This window comes from Nicotiana attenuata, chromosome 8 (genome assembly GCF_001879085.1).
Source record: "Nicotiana attenuata strain UT chromosome 8, NIATTr2, whole genome shotgun sequence".
In the NCBI taxonomy this organism is placed as follows: Eukaryota; Viridiplantae; Streptophyta; class Magnoliopsida; order Solanales; family Solanaceae; genus Nicotiana; species Nicotiana attenuata.
Window position 1 is genome coordinate 6,599,591 of NC_031996.1, and position 22,109 is coordinate 6,621,699.

Below are 22,109 nucleotides of genomic sequence, written 5' to 3' on the forward strand. Positions count from 1 at the left end.
AAAAAAAAGTTTTATTTTTAAAGTTGAAGTATTTGGCCAAGCTTTTGAAAGAAAAAAAATATTTTTAAGGAGAAGTAGAAGCAATTTTGGAGAAGCAGAAAAAAGTAGCTTCTCACCAAAAATATTTTTTTGAAAAGCATTTTTGAGAAAAATACATTTGTAAGTACTTTTTAAAAATTTGGTAAAACACTAATTGCTGCTTAAAAGTATCTTTTAAATTAATTAATCAAATACAAACTGCTATTTTTGAAAAAAAATAATTCTCATTTTGGAAATGGCGTTTTGGGGGAGGGAGCTTGGCGTTTGCGAGTGGGTTTGAATTATAAAAGCAGGTTACGCGATGTATTGTTAAAAATTTCTGGAATTAAAAAAAAAAAAGCAGTTACTATCACATTTCAGCTGTGACAGTCACTACTTTGCAATCGCCGGAAAATTGCGCGATGATGACGGAAGCAAATAGGCTACCGGCGGAAGAAATCACAAACACGGCGACATCTGTAACGGCAGTAGAGGAACTATTGAAGTATCGGTTCAAGAACACGAAGCTTCTAGAAGAAGCTCTAACTCACACTTCCTGTAATTCTTCTTCAGCTTCTAATAATTACCAGCGGCTCGCTTTCGTCGGCGATGCAGCTCTCGGCTTAGCCATTTCCAGTTATTTCTTCTCGGTTTACCCGGACGTTGACTGCGGTAAGCTCACTGACCTCCGCGCCGCCAACGTCAGCACCGAAAAGCTTGGTAGAGTCGCCGTCCGCCACGGTCTCTACAACTACCTCCGCCGCAATTCACCGATCCTCGATGAAAAGGTACATTATAATCATTTAAAAAGTGTTTACTCCCTTTATTTTCATTTTATTAATTATTATTCTTAGTTTGACTGGGCATAGTGTTTAAAAAAATGTTAAAATATTTTGAATCTTATGCTCTCAAACCAAATGTGTGTATAGGTCACGTCATTCCACAAGGAGTGTCATTAAGGAAATGAGAATATTGGAATTAAAAAGTTACTACTATATATAGAAATGTGACATTCTTCTCAAAATAGACTAAAAGGGAAGTATCATATGTAAATTGAAACAAAAAAAAAGTTATATGCATAATGTAGTTAGCATCTTATAAAGAGTGTATAGAAATTAAAACTTTTTAAAGAACTTTTAACAAATCCACCTAGTGATGGTAGGGCTCAGACATTGTTTAGGGGGTAATTTATGTATTTCCCTTCAACATTTAAATACATCAAGGAAGGGAACATGGCACTTTACCTCTTCATATTATAAAAGAAGGGTAGACATGCCTTCCCCATGGTTTAAGGTCTTTAGATGTGTGTGTGTAGATGAGTGCTCAAAGTACCGTTCAACTATCTAAGTTGTGAGGACTCCTCCACTTTACAAAGTAACTAGCTTTACAAAAGTAAAACAAAGTAGAAAACTAATAACTTGGGGGAACTCCTCCCAATTACTATATGGATATAAAACCAAGTTTCCAAAAAATTTAGTCCTTTGGTTTGGATTGTCTAGTTTTGAAATTGGGCTGTTGCATCTTGTCCAGTATGTTGGCCCTTTTGCTTCTTTGTGCAAGTCTTCAAACCTTGAAAGCCGTACTTGTTTTAGATAGTGAAGATTCCAGTTAGCCATAGACTCTGGCACTTCATTTGTCTTCGGTAGCAGTGTCATTGCGCATTTCCTTGGCACAAGATCCGTCGAACTAATTACAATAGTTCTTCTGCGGAATTGTAATAGAGGGGACTTTGAATTTGGGCATAGGTGAAGGAATTCGTGATAACAGTGCAACAGGAGGCTGAGATGGAGTTCTATGGAGGAGTGATGAAAGCGCCAAAAATTCTTGCAGACATTGTGGAGTCGGTCATGGGGGCTGTATATGTGGATTGTGGCTTCGATGTGAATTCTTTCTGGGTGGTCAGTCTCTTTCTTACTATTTAAGTTTGTGCTAGCCATGGATCTTGTAAAAGCTCTCGTTTCTTTTTTGCTTTCTGGATGTAAAGTATCAACGAATTAATCAACTATGCCTAAAACTGAAATAGTTAGGTTGTCTATGCTCAATCTCTATATTTATTTCTCTGGATTTCTAGTATAGCTTAAAAATTTAATTATGTGGAATTAAAGAATTGAGTCTCGCAGGCTTGTTGGCTATTAGTAAGTGCTTACGATTTACAGCCTCAGTGTTAGTACACAAGGGGTTTTAACTGTTATTTATCGAACATGTTTTCACGAAAAGCTAGTTATCTTTGTAAACTTTAGCATCGAACTGGCTCAATCCATACTCGTGTTTTATATTTGGTTATTTTGCTGCAGGCAGGAGTGATGTCTGAGTAGTCATGACGCTTGCCAATTTTCAGAGGCAAAACCTTTTTCCTTTAGAAATGCTTTTTATGTGTTATTCTCCAATGTTGAAAGAAATGATTAAGATGTATTCCTAAAACAAGAATTTAGTTGTAATTCTTTTGGGTGTTTTATTAAAATTCTTATCCGTGCAATTAAATTTTGTGCTGGTATTTGGAATGTCATGTTATGTATGATTACTCATTTGAATTAGCGAGGTTTTAAATGTGTGTGTGTGTGTGTGTGTGTGAGAGAGAGAGAGAGAGAGAGAGAGAGAGAGAGAAGGCAGGGGGGGGTGGGTTACTAGTTGAAATTTGAATTTATACAGATATTGAGAAATAAAAAGTGAGTTTACATGAAGAAGAAGGGCTTATCATATTTTGGTTTTGTATCATTGGAAATCAAATGGGGAAGGGAAGAAATGATGAGGTATTACATTGTGGAGATTTGGCAATTAACAAAATGAAAAATCATGAGAGCCAATTCGAAATTTGAGCGGTTAACGTTTTAGCTTCCACCTGCCCCCACATCAGTAAACAGATGCAGCATTTCTTTCTGTCCTCCAATAGTAGACTTATTTCAGAGATTTCATCAAGATCTTACGAATTCAGTTTTATTTTCTTTACCTAAAAATGGTCCATTCTTGCCTTTCAAATAGAAATGATTCGTGATGTTTAGATTATTTAGTTGCCTTTTTGTGTTAGATCTTTAGAGGCCTACTTGAGCCTATCATCATGCTGAATATGTTGAAAGAACAACCACAGCCTGTAACTACGCTATTTGGACTTTGCAAAAAGGATGGAAAACAAGTTGAGGTAGAACATCGGAAAGAGGGAGATAAAAACATTGCTAGCGTCTATGTTGATGGACAATTTATTGCATCGGCTTCTTCTGAGCACAAAGAGAATGCAAAGCTTCAAGTTGCAAAGGCTGCTCTTAAAGAGTTGTTCTATGACCCTTATGATGAGATGGATGTTGAATTTGTCCCTTCTCAGAAAAAAAAGACAAATGTTGAATTTGCTCCATTTCAGAAAATAAAGATGGATGTCGAATTTGACCCAACAAAAGAAAGTGAAGGGGCAAAGCAGAAACTGAATGAGCTTTGTGGAAGAAAGAAATGGTCCAAACCAAGTTACAGGTTAACCTTTTACTTTGAGTGTAGTTGTTCTCATGAGTGAACTTAGTGCCATTTTTGTCAGATATATGTCCGGTGGAAAAAGTTAGTGCTCATTGCACTTGTACTGAATCTGTAGCTGCAAGCACAAATTAGATTATCAAGTTTAACATGCTTAACATGTTGTACCAGGGAATCCTAGTACTATATTCTTAATGTTGTCTGTATATCTCTTTATCAATTCAGTATTGGAAATTAGGGCAAGAGATTGTTGCAGTATGATCAAACTGTGACTTGATATTGAGCTGTGAAACTACCAATTTTCTCTACTAGAAATAACTTTAAGGTTTGATTGCATGGAATGGGTTAACAGAAATCTTATATAAGAGCACCAAGACAGATTTAGAATTATGTCATTCATCGACATACTAACATATATGCTGCTTATACTTTTTGGACGGACTACATAAAATGAATTTATTCTAGTATTGCTTTCTAAAAATATCTTGAAATGACTGAGGTTTAATATTTCTGGAAAATTTTACTTTTGAGACCACTCCATAAAAAAATGGATTATTTGGACTAGCAACAGGGTGCATGCCGTTTCGTACAGGAAAGATCTTCATTTGGCAATTCTTTCTGAGGTTGTTTGTCTCAGTATCCAGCTGCCATGTTTTCTGTTTCTGTTGCAGTCACATATAAATGTATGAATTTGGTCTCATTAATATTTGCCTTCTGATGGTTGCAGAATAGAGAAAGAGATAGGTCCTGCTCACAATAGGAGCTTTGCATGCTCTGTGCAAGTTTCAATTGGTGAAAATGTGTTTTCTGTGACGGGAGACGAGAAGTCACGAGTAAAAGATGCAGAGAATTCAGCAGCTTTAGCAATGATTCAGGGTTTGCAAGAATCCAAGGTCAGTTAATTATACATATCCCATGTTCCATTCTGGATGAAGCAGACAGCACGAAGAGGAATGTATTCAGGTTCTATGTCGATGGTGGAATAGTCATCTTTGGTTGCTGCAAAGTGAATATATATTCAGGTTCTCTGTCGATGGTGCAATAATCATCTCTGGTTGCTGCAAAGTGAATATATATATCCAGGTTCTTTGCCAATGGTGCAATAGTCATCTTTGGTTGCCGCAAAGTGAATGTATATATATCCAGGTTCTTTGCCGATGGTGCAACGATCATCTTTTGATGCTGCAAAGTGAATATTGGTTGAAATATTGTCACAAGTCTACTTGGAAAATATACAACAGTAGAGAGTGCTCACTTATTACGTGATAATGCAAAAGACATCAGCACCTACCACAGCAGACTGAGCTCTGGCCAATTCAGGTTAGAAATTTAGCACGTAGTTTTGTGTACATATTAAATACCTTATATGTACATGAGCCCCGCTGTTGCCCAAGAAATGCAGTATATATTCCTATCTGCAGCAGGATTACATGACCTATTAAGTGGACAAGTTTCCCATATTAATATGATTTGGTATAAAGTGTGTGCTAGTATTTTTACCCGACTATTTCATGACCTCCTATTAGTTAAGGGATGGGGGTTGTAAAAGGGTTACAAGGGTTTTGGTTAAAATTTGGACAAATGGCCTATCGAAAACAACATCTCTACCTTCCCAAGGTAGGGGTAAGGCTGCATACACCCTGCCCTCCCCACACCTCACTTTTGGGAATTCACTGGGTGGTTGTTGTTGTTGTTTGGACAAATGGCAACAAATCATGCTGATCTATTCATTCTTTTGTCCGGAAATAAGGACAAATATAAACCATTTCGATAATGGCAAAGACACATCTGGCCTAAACCCTAAAACTTAAACCATGAACAATTTCATATAATTCAACAGCAATTTTGACCCTTTTTTCATAAGTAATAAGATTTGGTGTAAAGATTCTGTAAAAACTAAAAGACAGTATATATAAAGACATATTTTATGTATTCGTTGGATAATGTAGACACCAAATATGAGCCAACTCAATTGATTCAGTCTAAACTGTGGATTAGTCCAAAGCAGAAAAAAGTTGTTCAACTTTTGCAATGAAAAGAACATTCAGAGAGGAATATTGCAAGAACATTCCAAGCATTTAGTCTAAAAGTGAATTAGTCCAATGGCAGGTGGGGCTACTTTTGATATGATATGTACAAATTACTACCAAAAGTTGATGATGTTCTGTTGCTATCAGTATTTGGATCATTATCATTTTACAATTTGTGATAGATATCTTATCTTATCGTACTAATATAGAATTGTAGATTATTGTCAATCAACTTTTAAAGAATCAGGTTTAATTCCTCAAAAGTAACCTGATAATGTCTTCAATGTCTTCAGAAAATTAGCAAAATGAAACATATATACATTTTGCAAAAGTTTGATAAGCAGCTTATCAAGAATGATTTGTCATCGTATTCAGAGGTGTATCAAAATTTTTGAAGTTATAAATGCAAAGTACTATTGTAACCACCACTGTTTTTGTGACACCCCAAGCAAATCCCACATTGACAAAACACGGGAGAGATACTTGATATATAAGTAAACAAGCCTTAGACCCTCGCGACTTGTTTTAAAGCCGTGCTGCCTGCAAATCTAGTCCAAAAGCGGACAATATCATTAGTGAGTTGGGCTGTTACATATGGTATTAGAGGACAAATCTCACATACACCTCAAGCGAATCCCACATCGACAAAACGCATGTTGGGTATATGAGTGAACGACTTTTAAAGTCGTGCAATCCTAGGTCCAAGTCGAACAATATCATTAGTGGACTGGACTGTTACAGTTTTATTATAATGATTGCATATAAACGTGGAAAAAGGATGCAATCTTTCAAAGTTTTTAACTGTACGTGATGTAAAGAACAATCACATATTTTCCTTTTCTTTTATAATATGGTAGTGTTGTAGGAGAAACAAATAGCAAAGTAAATATCAACACTATATTTTACTGCATAAACACACATTCATGAAGTAATTAATTTATATAACGATATCGACACGCCAAAGTGAACACCAGGCGTCTTATAATTGTAGTATTACATATGCCTAGCTAACAAGGCTAATAAAATACATTAAATTGTCTGCCAGCCTTTTGCATGTAGAAATCATACTATGCTTGTCCTTCCAAAATGGATAGAAGTCTCGTCCTCAAATATAACAAGACTCGAATCCAAGAACTCTGCTTGTTCTAATACTTGTTGAAGTGTGTGACTATCTCATCTAAAATCTTAAGTTATTAGAGAGAAAACACTTTGATTTATTTAATTATGTCTTCAACAATATCTTCGATCCTATATTTTTTTAAATATATTTATATTAAATTTACACCCACGCCATAAAAGAGTAGTGGATGCAGTGACTCTAGATCCACTTCTAGCTAGATCCGCCCGTTCCTCTGACAAAAAGAAAAAGAAATATGGCGTATCCTAAAAATTATAATTTTTTTAACAAATCAGAGCGACACAAGCTGAATCTTAATGGATCATGGCAGCAAGGTTACTCTATCACTTACAATATCCATCGCGTATTTTTGTCACTTAGCTGCATTGTGATAGAAATCATGAAGTCTCTTCCATGAATCTTCTCTCTGTATCTTTAACTGTTTGTAGAAGTTGCCAATGAATGTCTCTGCTTTATGAAATAGCTCCTGCTTAGTAATCTCCCCAAACTCCTCCTTTTCATCAGTATATTTTTCTTGCTTTAAGATCTCTTCCACTTCATTCTCCTCACCACAACTACTACCTATGAAAAACAAGCTTGGCATTGAAGGACACTTCTTTACTGCTTCTTGCTGTACTTTTCCAACACCAAAATTTTTCTCTGAAACAGATTTTCCCACCACTTTACAAGTATTATTCTTGGCAATCATGTTAGTAGTCCCACTCCCACATCGGTCAGTGAGATGACAATTTGTCTCCTTATTTGGTCTTGGACAATGTTCAGCTCTTGAGTTCGTTTTTGAAGTTGAGTTAGGTCTGCGGTCAATTTTCTTATGAGATCGCGAACTCTCTTGGTTCACTATATCATATTTAGCTTTAGGGGCAGTTTGTTGTTCACTAGTTCCAAGAGGAGAAAATGCCATCACCTTTGGAATTGTAGTCATATTGTTATGTTGTTTTTGGTTGATAATATTGATTGATGAAGGTTTAATCTTGTGATTTGGAGATTTGGAGAAGAAGGAAATGAGGCCAGCTTCAACTCCTAGTGAAATGATGAGAAGATGAACAATGAAATAGAGGTATGTAGTTCTTAGTGATGTGGATAATAGAGGGGTGATGATAATAAGGGCAACTATGAGTAAAAGCTTTAGAGCTTGGGAGATTTTGATCATCAATTCCATATGGATTACTTTGATCCTCTTTTGATGAATTTAAAGATGTTGAGAGAGAGTGTACCTCGTGAAATTAGTTGAGGTGTGCGCAAGCTGACCCGAGTACTAAGTTTATAAAAAAATTATTGAGAGAGGGCTTGAGAGGAAGACAAGATAGTAGGAAAAGAAGTGTGATTTTCATGTAGAGAAGTGATGGTGGAGGTTTGGAACAACATAGGGGCCAAGTAACTCATATTTATAAGATGAAGAGAGGAAAGAATGTGATAAGTTGGTCGTCTTTATCCAATTCATTCATAATCCTACTAATAAAGTTATTATTGATAAGGATTTTATTTATACAGTGAGATCTCTCTATAACAATATATATATATATATATATATATATATATATATATATATATATATATATATATCAACAATTCACTATAAAAGCCATGTTTTTCTCGGAACCGATTCTTATGTTATGTTATAATATATGTCCTCTGTAACAGCACTTCACTATAGCAGCCAAAAAAATTCGGAACAAACGAGGCTGTAATAGAGAGGTTTGACTGTATAGACATTTATGGTGTAATTTATAAGGAAGGTAAATAGATTCTTATGTTTGTTGTGTTCTATCTAGGATTTAAATGTACTGATTCAATTTGTAAGGTTCTTTAGTACTCAGAGACAGATTCCGGATTTGAATTTTATAGGTTTGAGTTCGAAATTTTATCACAATTCATTTAATTTACTAGGTTTGAAATCTATCTATTTGTACTTGGTGAATTTTTAATATACATACAGAGTTTGAGCAAAAGCTACTGAGTTCGAATGAATCCATAACTTAATTACCATCTACATCCATCTCATATCAACACTAAATTTGTTGTACTGTTAAAATTGTAGGTTAATGAACATTTTGTTAAGATTTGAATAAATTTTCACTATATATAACGGCATTTCACTGTAAAAGTCTAAGTTTTTCCGGAACCGATTTTTAATGTTATGTTTTACCTCTCTATAATAGTTTTTTCACTATAATTGCAATAACCATCTTTTTTTAAAAATACGCTCTTTATAATATACCCCTCTATAATATCCATGTAAATTTCTAAGATTACCTATATAATAAGTCTAGAAATTTTGACAATATTTGAAAATTTAATGCGCCACTTTTAATAAAGAATATTATGTTAGTACATACTTCTATGGTTAAAGATTTCATTCAATGCACAAAAGTCACCATCGTGCATAAGGTCAAATGCATATATCTTCTTCATTGGACAAAGTTTCAATCATGCATAATGTTTAATTTTTTAATCTTTAATATATAACATTAAAAAAGGAATATTGATTTTCGGATAATTTTTGTTTATAACAGCCAAATAATATTTAAATGTCAAATGTTGTTATAGATATATAACAATCATCATCTATAACAATCATACACTACAAAAGCCAAAAACTTTCGAAACAAATGAAGTTGTTATTGAGAAATTTGATTGTATTTATGTTCCATATCAAAAATATTAAGTTCGAATAAACTCGTAGCCTAATTAGAATTTTATCCACCACTAATAGTCTTTATCCTATTCATTCATACCCTTACTAACAAAGATAGAATTAATCAGCCACTCCTGAATCATAATTAACAAAAATATAAAAGAATTAAATGAATAAGAAAGTAAGTACTAAGAGAGGAAAATTATGGTAAGCCCGTTGATTAGCTACCTTAACTTTCACTTAATAGTGGGTGTTAATCTTCTTCATCATAGCACTTGTCTCAAGTTGCCCATTGGTTCATTGCATTGGCAGAGGCAGATTAATATAGCTTCTCGCTATATGAATCTGCATTAATAGATTTTGCTTGAGAAATCAGTTTGACGGGTACAAGGAGAGGTAGAGGGCAGCCTAAAAATTATTGGAGAAAAGTGATCAGGCAAGATATGGCGCGACTCCAGCTCATCGAGGACATGACCCTTGATAGGAAGGTATGGATGGAGAGCATTAGGGTTGAAGGTTAGTAGGTAGTTGAGCGTTTTTCTACTTCGTTCTATGTGTAAGTCTAGTCGGTCAGTGTCGTGTTTTAGTATGCTAGTGGTACATTTTGTGCTCGTACTATTTTCAAGGACCTTATCACTGCACTGATTATTGATATTGCTTTTTCAAGTATATTTTCTGATTCTTAGCTCGCTGGTACTATCTTTCTGGTTATGTTGTTATTATTCTATTGTCGCATTTCATCTTCTTGTGTCGAGGGTCTATCGGAAACAACCTCTCTACCGCAGAGTAGGGTTAAGGTCTGCGTACACAATACCCTCTCCAAACCCCACTTGTAGGATTATACTATGTTGTTGTTGTTGCTGCTTGAGAAATCAGTTTATTTATGGTGGCGGTAGGGGTGTTCATGTTTCGGTTTGGATCAGTTTTTCCCTAAAAAGAAACCAAACCAAGTAAGTCGGTTTTTCAAATATTAAAATCAAACCAAACCAATTAAGTCTATTTTTTCTCGATTCAGTTTATGTCGGGTTTTGTCGGTTTTTCGTTTTTTTCGGTTATTTGTCGGTTTTTTCTTAAATATAAGACATACACTACCAAACACATATTCCGGCGACCACATTTTCAACGTAACACTATCAAATCAATTGCCCTTTGATAAATCTATTATTTACCAAGATATATTGATAATAATTGAATCAAATAGTGATGAATAATTTAAGGACTCAATTAAAAATATATTATTTTTAACACGAAATGGATTCTTACACTTACTGAAAGAAAACTACCAATCAAACTAGAATGTATATACAAAGTTTCAAAAAATTTATGGTAAATGTTAATAGTTTGCTATATATATATATATATATATATAAATTTGAAATAGCTACTCCTATAGTCGGTTTGGTTCGATTTTTTTCTGATTAAAACCAAAACCAAACCAAATTTGATCGATTTTTAAAATTCAAAACCAAAACCAAACCAAACCAAAAAGTATCGGTTTTTTTGGTCGGTTTGGTTTGGATTTCGGGTTGGTTCGATTTTTCGGGTTTTTATGAACACCCCTAGATGGCGGAAACAACAATAATTATGTCTCTGCTCTAAATAAATTGTAATCGGCTATATGAATTTGTACTTTTTGAGTTTTGATATATACATGTCCTGGGGTGCTTGATTTCATGCTGCAGAATATAGGAATCAAACTTGTGTTGTCATATGATTTGGATTTTAATACAAGAGAAGATGTTTGAAACGCTCTATACATAAATTATATCTTTCTCTACTTCAGAAATCGAATTGAAAATCGACTGAATGTTATTTCATTCCTAGACCCAAATAATTTTCAACATAAAATTGCAACACTCCAAGTCCAAGAAGTCAAGAGATCACAATTCAAATCATGTTATGAAAATGTTCTACTCTATTTAGAAATCACAATTGTTTTGTTGAACTTTCTCTTTTCCATAACTAATATGTAAGCAAAATTCACACATAAAAAATACTTAAGCATGCCAAGTTTGTCATGAAGTACTGGTAGAGTCTAGCTAAAAAGACTTTGGATAATAATAATAATAATAAAATAAAAGAAACTTTACACTATAAATTTTAATTGGACAAGTTATGATAAGGTCGGTGGAGAAGACAATCCATCACATCTTTTCTTCTCATTTTTTTCGTTTTGGAGAAAGCAACTGTGGCTGCTTCCTTTTAGGAATTTACGGCTGATTTACGCAAATGTCCCCTTTTTAGGTTACTATTTAAGTTTTGTCCGTATTTTAAAAAGTTGTCCAAACATAACTCTTGGGAAAATTATTTTTTTTAACAATGTAGTTTTTTCCTGGATTGTTGTTGATATTACTTGTTTCTATTCTTCATCTCAAGTCGAGAGTCTTTCAAAAACAACATTTCTACCTCTCCAGAGTAGGGGTAAGGTCTGCGTGCGGATTCAGAATTTTAAAGTCATGGGTGCTTGCCAAAAAAAATTTCATAAGAAGAGGAAAAATGAGTTTAATTGTGGGTGCTCACTCAATATTTATTCAAATATTTTTACAATAATCTATGCAACTTTACCAAATATGATCAAAGTTAATGGGTGCTTAAGCACCCATAGGCTCCCATGTGGATCCGCCACTGCCATACTCCACTTGTGAGACTTCACTGGATTGTTGTTGTAGGAGACAACGTAGCTCTTGAGAAATTTTCTGGCTATTGTTTAAATAGGAGTCCTAAGACGTACGATAGTTCGTGCTTGTTTCGCTTTTGTTGTTTATGAAATTACTTTTATATAGCAAAAAAACATGGTAGAAAAGGACTAATTAGTATACATGGGAATGTTATTAAGATTCGTATTCGTGATACTATAATTTTAATTTTAATTTTAGTCTCTTGGTTCTTGAATTATTTCCTAGGGAGGCATATTTTAGTTTGTTTATTTTATAATTAACGCTGAACGACCTGACTTAAAAGATTGTAACCAGGCCATTATCATGGGGCATAAATCAACAAGCTACGTGTAATTCGAGAATTAAGAATATGTATTCGCAAGTTTGAATTTTTGTAGAAAGAAACAAAAGGAAGTGATACAAACAAGCTAGGGAGCGAAAGAGGATTCACCAAAAAATTATACTGTATATATTAAATTTTGAATTCCCTTAACTTTTTCACGGGTTTACTTTTTTTATTTTTTAAATCCCATTCGTGACAGCCCTACCCACCCTACTGCTGGTCTATAGTACTACCATTCTCTAGCTTTTTCTAGTTGTTATCTTGTGGTCACGATAATTCTCAATTCGTATCAAGTTTATGATTTATTCGACTCGCCTGATCTTGAGTTTAGTTTAGATAATACTAACTCCAATTGAATAAATAGCAGCAAACTGCTTGGACTAATGACGACTTTCGATTATTCACTTCAAGGACTCGGAACGATGACTTTGGATTATTCACTTCAAGGATTGGAGTCGCTACCCAACTCTACCTATATAAAAGAAAAGGAATCGATCACTAGGTCCCGAACAATTCTACCTTCTTTCCATTATCCAACGCTTATATCACAGTCCTTTCAACTCTTCAACTTGGTCTCTACATTTATAGCTTGAAAAAAAACAAAAGAGGGTCACTATCACCTCTCTTAATGACTATTCTCAGCTCATGTATCTTCACTTTCGCATCGCTCCATCTAAACTCATCTCAGTCCAATATTATATAATGACTACAACAAGCCCTTTTATTCTTTTCAAGTTACAAAATCAGCAAATTGTTGAAAACAATCTTCAATTCTCTCAGCTTCCTTTGATTTTACAAGTTCACTTGCTTTACCTTATTCAAGAAAATGAATTCAATATTTGTCCTTCCTGATTGAGATCTGAACACAATATATTGACACGGAAGACATGAAAGTTGGGGAAAGGGGCAGAGCTACAATTCTTATGGGTTAGGCAGAAGCAATAGTTTTAGCCCAAACGATGTATTTGTACCTAAAAATCCACTTAATATGTATAAGTAACTTAGCCAGAATCTAGTAAGCTGCCTTTTCTAGAATGCAGAACCCATAAACTCAAAATCCTAGCTCCGTTTCTAGTTGTGAAATGTATCAACAGTGCAATTGCTTTCGTCTCGGATGCTCATTCAGTTTGAAGACTGATGCACAAGCAAACTATTCAACAAATAGAAAAAATGGTTTGCAAGTTCGATATAAATCAATAAAGTACAAGTAATTAATCGAGTCACAATCACGAACAATCCACACCATTTCCCCACGAACCGACTTTCCCCTTTCGTCTTTTTTTCTTTCTTTTTTTTCCTTTTACCAACAGGGTGAAGAAACGATAAATCCACATGAAATTCTCCATCATTACCTGGTGTGGCTCGTAGTGACGTTGATTCCCTCTTTAATAGCTTGAAAGCTTTTGATATTTACTGTTTGAAGGGAAATAATAAAGATTACTCTAGATTGAGCTTCTCAACAGATATGGCACAACACATCCCAGCAAAGCACCAGCAAGAACCTGCATTCATCTCAATGACAATAACGTCCAGTTAAGAAAAACACAATTTACTTAGTTAACTTCCAGTTAAGGTAAACACAGTTTACTTCGTTAACTTCCAGTTAAGCAAAACATAATTTACTTTGTTATCACACTAGTTTCTCTTATTTGAATGGTTTTATCATATTAGTTTCTCCCACAGCATTAAGTGACATATTGGTTGTAGATGTGTCCAAAATTGAGGTACATAAAAAGTGCTATCTCTCAGATTATTGTCGTCACCAAATGGAAATGAAGAATGGTAATTCTCAATTTCTTCAACTGCAAAAGAAATGTAAAAACCAGAATATCATGGCAATCATACCTGAAAGGGAGTGTGCCCAAGTGAATCTCGGAGAGGTCTAACATTGGCAACAGGGTGCTCAGGAGGCAATTCACAGACTATCTGATTCAACAACTGCATCAAAACACCTATTTTAACACTTCAAAGCAATTTTATTGCAAACCAGCAAGTGCCAATATCGACTACCGCAACTATTTTACAACCACATAGTTGTAAAATAGGGAAAGATCATCAGACGGTACCAACGAAATTGTTTAAGCATAGAATGAAAAGTAATTTTGAAATACCAAGATTGATTTAAAGAAAATGTTCTTTCTAATCGGACAAATCATCCATCAGTAAAATAATAAAAACATGATAAACAAGGTGGGAAAGAAAAATTACTTCAGCCTGGCGACCAGCATGAAGCCTAACACCAGTAGCATCATACATTACCTGTAATAAAGGAAGTTCATACGGGTGAATGAGGAGAAAACTAGAAGTCCATTATGCAAAATATAAACAAGAAAAATTGATATAAGAAGCTGGATTTGGAAAAAATTGTATATATACAAATTCCTTCCCGCTCTCCCCCACCCCCAGGTAACACATATATACAGGCTAGCCACTCTCTTCCAAAGAAGTATGCATGTTACACAAATATGTATGTATGCACGTGCAAATGAATTCCCAGGATAGATTCTCTCTTCCAAAGAAGCAAATAGCCAGGATGTATGACATTGCATCTTCTATCTTCTGTTCATACATCAAAAAATTTAAGTAACATTCACATGCAAAACAAAGGTAACTGAGACAAGGAAGTTCCCAAAGGTAACAATAGTTATGCAAAACGGGAAATTTTTACTTGGATAAACAGAAAAACAGTAACAGAAAATCATGTGATTCATCAAGATCAGGACAAAGTGTCAACAAACAAAAAGCAAGTGAACACTGGCTGTCTTTTTCTTTTTCTCCTTTCTTGTTCTCGTGTTGGGGTAAAATTGAATCATGTCTCTACAAGGCAAACATCAGCAGAGAAAATTAAAAAGAAAATAGGACAAAAACTAGTTAAGAATTACTCACAACACATGCCAAAACCACCGCAATTGCGAAGACAGATCCTCCAGCTCCTTCTTGTAAATAAACTGCCATTACTAGAGCAGTAACAGTTGCTGAATGTGATGATGGCATTCCACCTGAGCTAAGCATCCTTTTTGAATCCCATCTCCTCTCCTTGTACCTGCAAAATCTAACAGGGCGTATTCAAAAATTAACCAAGAAATAGAAAGAATAGATAAGAGAAAACATGGTAATCCCGAAAAAGTAAGCTCTTGGAATTGAAAGCTCAATCCACACAAAGTCCATGTTTCTCCACCGTTTTGTCAATAACAACCACCTGAACGAAAATTGATCATAATATACGCATACATGCTATCATGCCCCTTCAGTCTATGTTGTCATAACAAATAGAACTACGATTCACTCCACTCTTCACTTAGCCAGTTAACATTATGTTTGTTTTGCGAAAGGGAAGCATGAGGGACCTTGTTTTGATCTATTTTCTGAGGAAGTAGTTAACCTCCCACTGGCCTTCTTTTCCACTTCCCTTAACCAATCAAGGGATAATAGTCCTTAGCGCTCTCTCTTACCTCTCTCTTTTTTCCTTTTTATTCTTTTTCTTAAAGTACCACTCTCTTTTACATTCCTTCCAGGAACCCATCCTCTCACTTCAAGCAAAGACAGCTATGATAATTTTCAGTTTTTCACATTAAAGATTGTGTTGCATATTTCAGTTTCTCCTCCAACTGAAAAGAAGCTGTATTCTGCACCTAGACATCGATAAACAATAATTAAGTATCCAAGTTCAATTAGAAACAGGCCAAGAATGACATTTAGATTTCACAAATATCCTCTTTTGCAGGCTAGATGTTTAGTTAGTCTTTTTAGCGGGAACTTCATGACCCCTGTAAATAGCACTGATCACTTTTTGGACTTTGTTAGCTCCCTGATCCTAGCATAGTTTTTTTGTACTTATAGAGCTAACAGTCACCTCTCTTTGTAACTTTTGTTCGCTTTTGCATCCCCTTGATGCCTTCTTAATGATAACACCTTACTTCATCAAAAACAAATATCCTCTTTTGCAGTTATGCTACGTTAATTCAGATTACAAACTTCTCTATCGTACTTCTACTATGTATATGCAATTCAATTTTTCCTTTAACAAAAAGAAAAGAACAGGGGAACTAGTCAACCTTTTCTTTTGCACTTATGTTCAGTAAACTCACGTTATTCAACCAGTAATTCTCTACCCTCCCAATGTACCTTGATATATAATGATATGGGCTGCCATTGCCCCAAATCGCTTAACTACTTTTACATGGAACATGATATTCATCCCATGTGAGCCAATTTTTCAGCATGTCAATACTCATATAAACAACAAACATGCAAGTTGATTATTCACATACTTCTGCTGCAATTCCGTAAATCTTCACTATTGCATTTTGCACTAGAAGATCATCAGAGTTCCCTCTTTTCTATATAGGTTGTGTGAATGGTGAAGTTCAAATGACACCTCCCTGTTGTATTAAGTAGGCTAAAAGCCCTGTTTTGATATTTGAAGTTCTATCCTTTAGTTTTCCCAACCTATTCAACCGTTAAAATGTGAAACCTATTCAGCCGTTAAAATGTGAAAACAAATGCACTTAAAATTCTTAATAAGATAATAGATGGAAAAAATAATCTTACAGAGTGCATAACAGTTCTTTTGTTCATGTAACATACACAATGGAGAGGTTTTATTTTATTTAGTTAAGTCCTCGGATATATGGTTCACTGGCATAATCAAGATTTGAACTTTATAGGTTCAAGTTCGGGATTTTACCACATCTTATTCAATTTACTGGGTTCGAGATATATTACTCCCGCCATCCCAATTTATGTGGTGCTCTTTGACCGGGGACAAAGTTTAAGAGAGAAAGGAAGACTTTTGAAACGTGTGGTCGAAGACAAGTAGAAATTTCGTGTGGCTATAATCATCTCGTTTAAGGGTAAAATAGGAAGTTTAAAGTTAACTTGTTTCTGGGTACAGAAAATATGTTTTTTAGGAACGGACTAAAAAGGAGAGTATCACATAAATTGGAAAAGAGGGAGTGTTAACTTGTTTCTGGACATAGAAAATATGTTTTTCAGGAACGATCTAAAAAGGAGAGTATCACATAAATTGGAAAAGAGGGAGTACCTTTTAACACATATACAATGTCTGAGCCAAAGCTACTGTGTTTTAATGAAGCATAAGTAGACAAAGACTAAAAAGACAACCTTGATACTGTCACTACAAGGCGATAGAGAAAGGCGAATCCAGGATTTGAACTTTATAGGCTCGATTTCAGGATTTTACGACAGCTCATTTGATTTCCTAGGTTCAAAATCTATTTATTTATTAAATGAATATTTCTTAACAAATATACAACGTCTGAGCCAAAGCTACTAGGTTCTAATGAACTCATATCATTGGCACTACGCATCATAAGAAGAAAAAATAGGACGGGCGTTTTTACCAGGTGGTGAAGAGCTTGAGGAACTGAGCAATAGCACAGGCAAGGAATGCTGAAACGAGGGGAACGTTAGCAGGTGAAATCGACGGCTGCGATGAATACGACCGCGCACTTGAAGATGCATCAGCGGCTGTTAGCACTTCGTTCATTTGATGAGCTAATTTGAGATAGAGAGACGAACGAAGATTGATAATTTTCAGGAAGCTTCCAGAACCAAAAAAAGGAGACAATTTTGCAAATTTGTGCAAAGGAAGCTTTGGTTTGGTGGATCTAAGGGGAGAAGGAATGACCCCGCCGTCGCCGTCGCCGGCGATCGGAGATTCGGAAGTTTACGACTTTGATAGGCTGCTGTGATTGGTGATTGTGGACGGCGAAGGCGTCGGCGGTGGACCCACGCGGGCTGTAAAAGATCAGAAGTTTGTGTACGAAATGGGTATTCTCTTAAAAACTGGTGTATGGGTAATACATTTGGGTGGGATCCACTTGACTTATTGCCTTGAGCTATCTCCAACTTGCTATTTTTTTTTTAAAAAAAATTTGGGTTGGGTTGGGGTGGAGGGGGGGGGGGGTGTGGGGGTTGATGAATTGGTTTGCCTACACCTAACTAATTTATGGGATTCACATAATTTAGCCATCAAAGTTTGGGTAGATTAAAGAAGGAAAAATGTTTGATTCTAATATTACTATTATATACATTAGGAAATTGTCTGATTTTTGTAAATCTCTAATGGAGAATTAGAGCTCTGATAGAAACTAAGGGTCCAACAAACAGTATAGAGAATCAAGTTATTTCTCAGTTTGCGCAGTAAGCAAGCAGTAAGTAAGGAACAAGTTATATTTACATGAAAAACTCCCTGCTAAGAGATTAAAACTCATGACCTACCCCAGTAGGATTTCAACTTCACTAAACTAAGTAAACTTTATATTACAACCTATTGCAATCTAGAAATTAAACTCTTAATCTCGCATCCCTTACAATAACTCTATTATAAGCCTTTTGCAATTACTATGTACAAAGTAACACACTTGACTAACTCTAGCAAATAACCAAAACAATAATGGTTAAATGATGTCCTACAAAATACTTCTAAAAAGTTGTGAAGGAATACAAGTAAAGATAAAAAACAAAGACACAACAAACTTAAGGACTCAAGACATCTTCAGCATCGGGATCTGGTCCTTGGTTTGTAGCAGTTCTGTTCTTCAGTGCACCTGGAGGAAACAGTGGCGGCTGACACTTGAATGATAGGTTTTTCAAATGTCAAGTGTTAGGTCAAACCTTGTATAATGTTGTTTATATATGAGAGAACATATGTGAAGAGACATAGACATTTCTGTTTTTGATTTGTCCTCTAGAAGCAACGGTTATGACTTATGCCGCTACACTGCTGTCAATCGGTACTGTATGGGTCAGAATCTGACCTCACGGTAATTAACGGAGTTAATCTCCTCTTGAGCTAATCCATAATTAATAAGTGGTATGGCCACTTATTTATAAGAGGATTCGACTCTTGTCCGATTGAATCTACGAGGGCACGGCCCATTCATTCCCCCACGGGGACGGAACATCAGCGTGGCCACGGCCATTTATTGCCAGCTCACGAAGCTCACATCTATAAATACTAAGAGTGGAAGCCCTAGAAAGGGGGCTGCTTCTTCACTACTATAGACAGGAGAGAGAAGGAAAAAATATACCCATCTTATGGGAAGAGAAAACACCATTGTAAGGCTCTGAACCTCTTCATGGAGAGGCAGACCAAACAAATATTATCAATAAAGGCTTTTAATGTTTCTCCCCCTAATTCAGAGCACTTATTTACGTTTCTTTCATTTGGTCCAATGGATTATTACGATTTACTATGATTTTCCCGTGATTATTTGTATTGTTTTGCATTCATAAGATATGTGATAACTTTTGAGCAAACAATTTGGCGCCGTCTGTGGGGATTTCATAGCAAAATCGCGTAGTTCTTCCATGGACTAAAAGGAAAGAAACGCCGGTTGGGAAGAACAACCCAGCAAAAACAAGCCAAAGCGGCATATCAGGCCGATGGAACTCGAAGATCTCGAATCGAGGTCCGGTTCCTCTGTCCCTCATCTATCTAATGGTGCAAACAAGAAGAAGCAGCCCCCCTTCTTTTGGGGAGAATCTTCGTAAGAGATCCCCCACATCCCTGATAAGGGCTCCAGCCGGAAACCAGCACGGAGGAATCTCGAATCGAGAAGCGCTTTGAGACAGCCTACATACCCCGGTTGGGAAGATAACGATTAAGCCGCTCAAGATCTCGAATCAAAACCGAGCTGAAGCTCCCAAAAACCCACGAACCAAAAAAAAAAAAAGAGTTCAACTACGGTTGAAACGGGACTCAGGCTATGCGCCTTCGCCATTATATCAAGGCTATGCGCCTTCGTCAAAAAGTTCAACTACGGTTGAACCAAGACAGGCTACGCACCTTCACCAGAAAGTTCAACTACGGTTGAACCGGGACTCAGGCTATGAGCCTTCGCCATTATATCAAGGCTATGCGCCTTCGTCAAAAAGTTCAACTACGGTTGAACCGAGACAGGCTACGCGCCTTCACCAGAAAGTTCAACTACGGTTGAACCGGGACTCAGGCTATGCGCCTTCGCCATTATATCAAGGCTATGCGCCTTCGTCAAAAAGTTCAACTACGGTTGAACCGAGACAGGCTATGCGCCTTCACCAGAAAGTTCAACTACGGTTGAACCGGGACTCAGGCTATGCGCCTTCGCCATTATATCAAGGCTATGCGCCTTCGTCAAAAAGTTCAACTACGGTTGAACCAAGACAGGCTACGCGCCTTCACCAGAAAGTTCAACTACGGTTGAACCGGGACTCAGGCTATGCGCCTTCGCCATTATATCAAGGCTATGAGCCTTCACCAAAAAGTTCAACTACGGTTGAACCGGGACTCAGGCTATGCGCCTTCGCCATTATATAAGGCTATGCGCCTTCGCGAAAAAGTTCAACTACGGTTGAACCGAGACAGGCTATGCTCCTTCACCAGAAAGTTCAACTACGGTTGAACCGGGACTCAGGCTATGCGCCTTCGCCATTATATCAAGGCTATGCGCCTTCGTCAAAAAGTTCAACTACGTTTGAATCGAGACAGGCTACGCGCCTTCACCAAAATGTTCAACTACGGTTGAACCGAGACAGGCTACGCGCCTTCACCAGAAAGTTCAACTACGGTTGAACCGGGACTCAGGCTATGCGCCTTCGCCATTATATCAAGGCTATGCGCCTTCGTCAAAAAGTTCAACTACGGTTGAACCGAGACAGGCTACGCGCCTTCACCAGAAAGTTCAACTACGGTTGAACCGGGACTCAGGCCATGAGCCTTCGCCGTCAAAATCGACTAAGTTCAACAACAGTTGAACCGGAACTCAGGCTATGCGCCTTCGCCATTAAATCCAGGCTATGCGCCTTCGTCAAAGAGTTCAACTACGGTTGAACCAAGACAGGCTATGAGCCTTCGCCAGAAAGTTCAACTACGGTTGAACCGAGACAGGCTACGCGCCTTCACCAGAAAGTTCAACTACGGTTGAACCGGGACTCAGGCTATGCGCCTTCGCCATTATATCAAGGCTATGCGCCTTCGTCAAAAAGTTCAACTACGGTTGAACCAAGACAGGCTACGCGCCTTCACCAGAAAGTTCAACTACGGTTGAACCGGGACTCAGGCTATGCGCCTTCGCCATTATATCAAGGCTATGCGCCTTCGCCATTATATCAAGGCTACGCGCCTTCGCCAGAAAGTTCAACTACGGTTGAACCGAGACAGGCTATGCGCCTTCACCAGAAAGTTCAACTACGGTTGAACCGGGACTCAGGCTATGCGCCTTCGCCATTATATCAAGGCTATGCGCCTTCGTCAAAAAGTTCAACTACGGTTGAACCAAGACAGGCTACGCGCCTTCACCAGAAAGTTCAACTACGGTTGAACCGGGACTCAGGCTATGCGCCTTCGCCATTATATCGAGGCTATGCGCCTTCGTCAAAAAGTTCAACTACGGTTGAACCGAGACAGGCTACGCGCCTTCACCAAAAAGTTCAACTACGGTTGAACCGAGATTCAGGCTATGCGCCTTCGCCATTATATCAAGGCTATGCGCCTTCGTCAAAAAGTTCAACTACGGTTGAAATTCACGAGAAAGTTCAACTACGGTTGAACCGGGACTCGGGCTATGCGCCTTCGCCATTATATCAAGGCTATGCGCCTTCGTCAAAAAGTTCAACTACGGTTGAACCGAGACAGGCTATGCGCCTTCACCAGAAAGTTCAACTACGGTTGAACCGGGACTCAGGCTATGTGCCTTAGTCAAAAAGTTCAACTACGATCGAACCGAGACAGGCTACGCGCCTTCACCAGAAAGTTCAACTACGGTTGAACCGGGACTCAGGCTATGCGCCTTCGCTATTATATCAAGGTTCAACCGTAGTTGAATTT

At 36.9% G+C, this 22,109-nt stretch overlaps 2 protein-coding genes across 2 annotated transcripts; one reads left to right on the forward strand and one right to left on the reverse strand.

Annotated features, from left to right (window-relative positions):
* LOC109230809 (ribonuclease 3-like protein 2) lies at nt 291-4,978 on the forward strand. Its single transcript, XM_019396246.1, has 4 exons — nt 291-806; nt 1,764-1,916; nt 3,044-3,477; nt 4,202-4,978. The coding sequence occupies exons 1-4, from the start codon at nt 441-443 to the stop codon at nt 4,374-4,376; spliced, it is 1,128 nt and encodes a 375-aa protein (XP_019251791.1). The 5' UTR covers nt 291-440; the 3' UTR covers nt 4,377-4,978.
* Nucleotides 13,361-18,108, reverse strand: LOC109230810 (uncharacterized membrane protein YuiD). Its single transcript, XM_019396247.1, has 5 exons — nt 17,641-18,108; nt 15,164-15,320; nt 14,486-14,536; nt 14,123-14,215; nt 13,361-13,779 (listed from the first exon to the last, which is right to left on the reverse strand). Exons 1-5 carry the CDS (start codon nt 17,784-17,786, stop codon nt 13,720-13,722), a joined length of 507 nt encoding a protein of 168 aa, XP_019251792.1. The 5' UTR covers nt 17,787-18,108; the 3' UTR covers nt 13,361-13,719.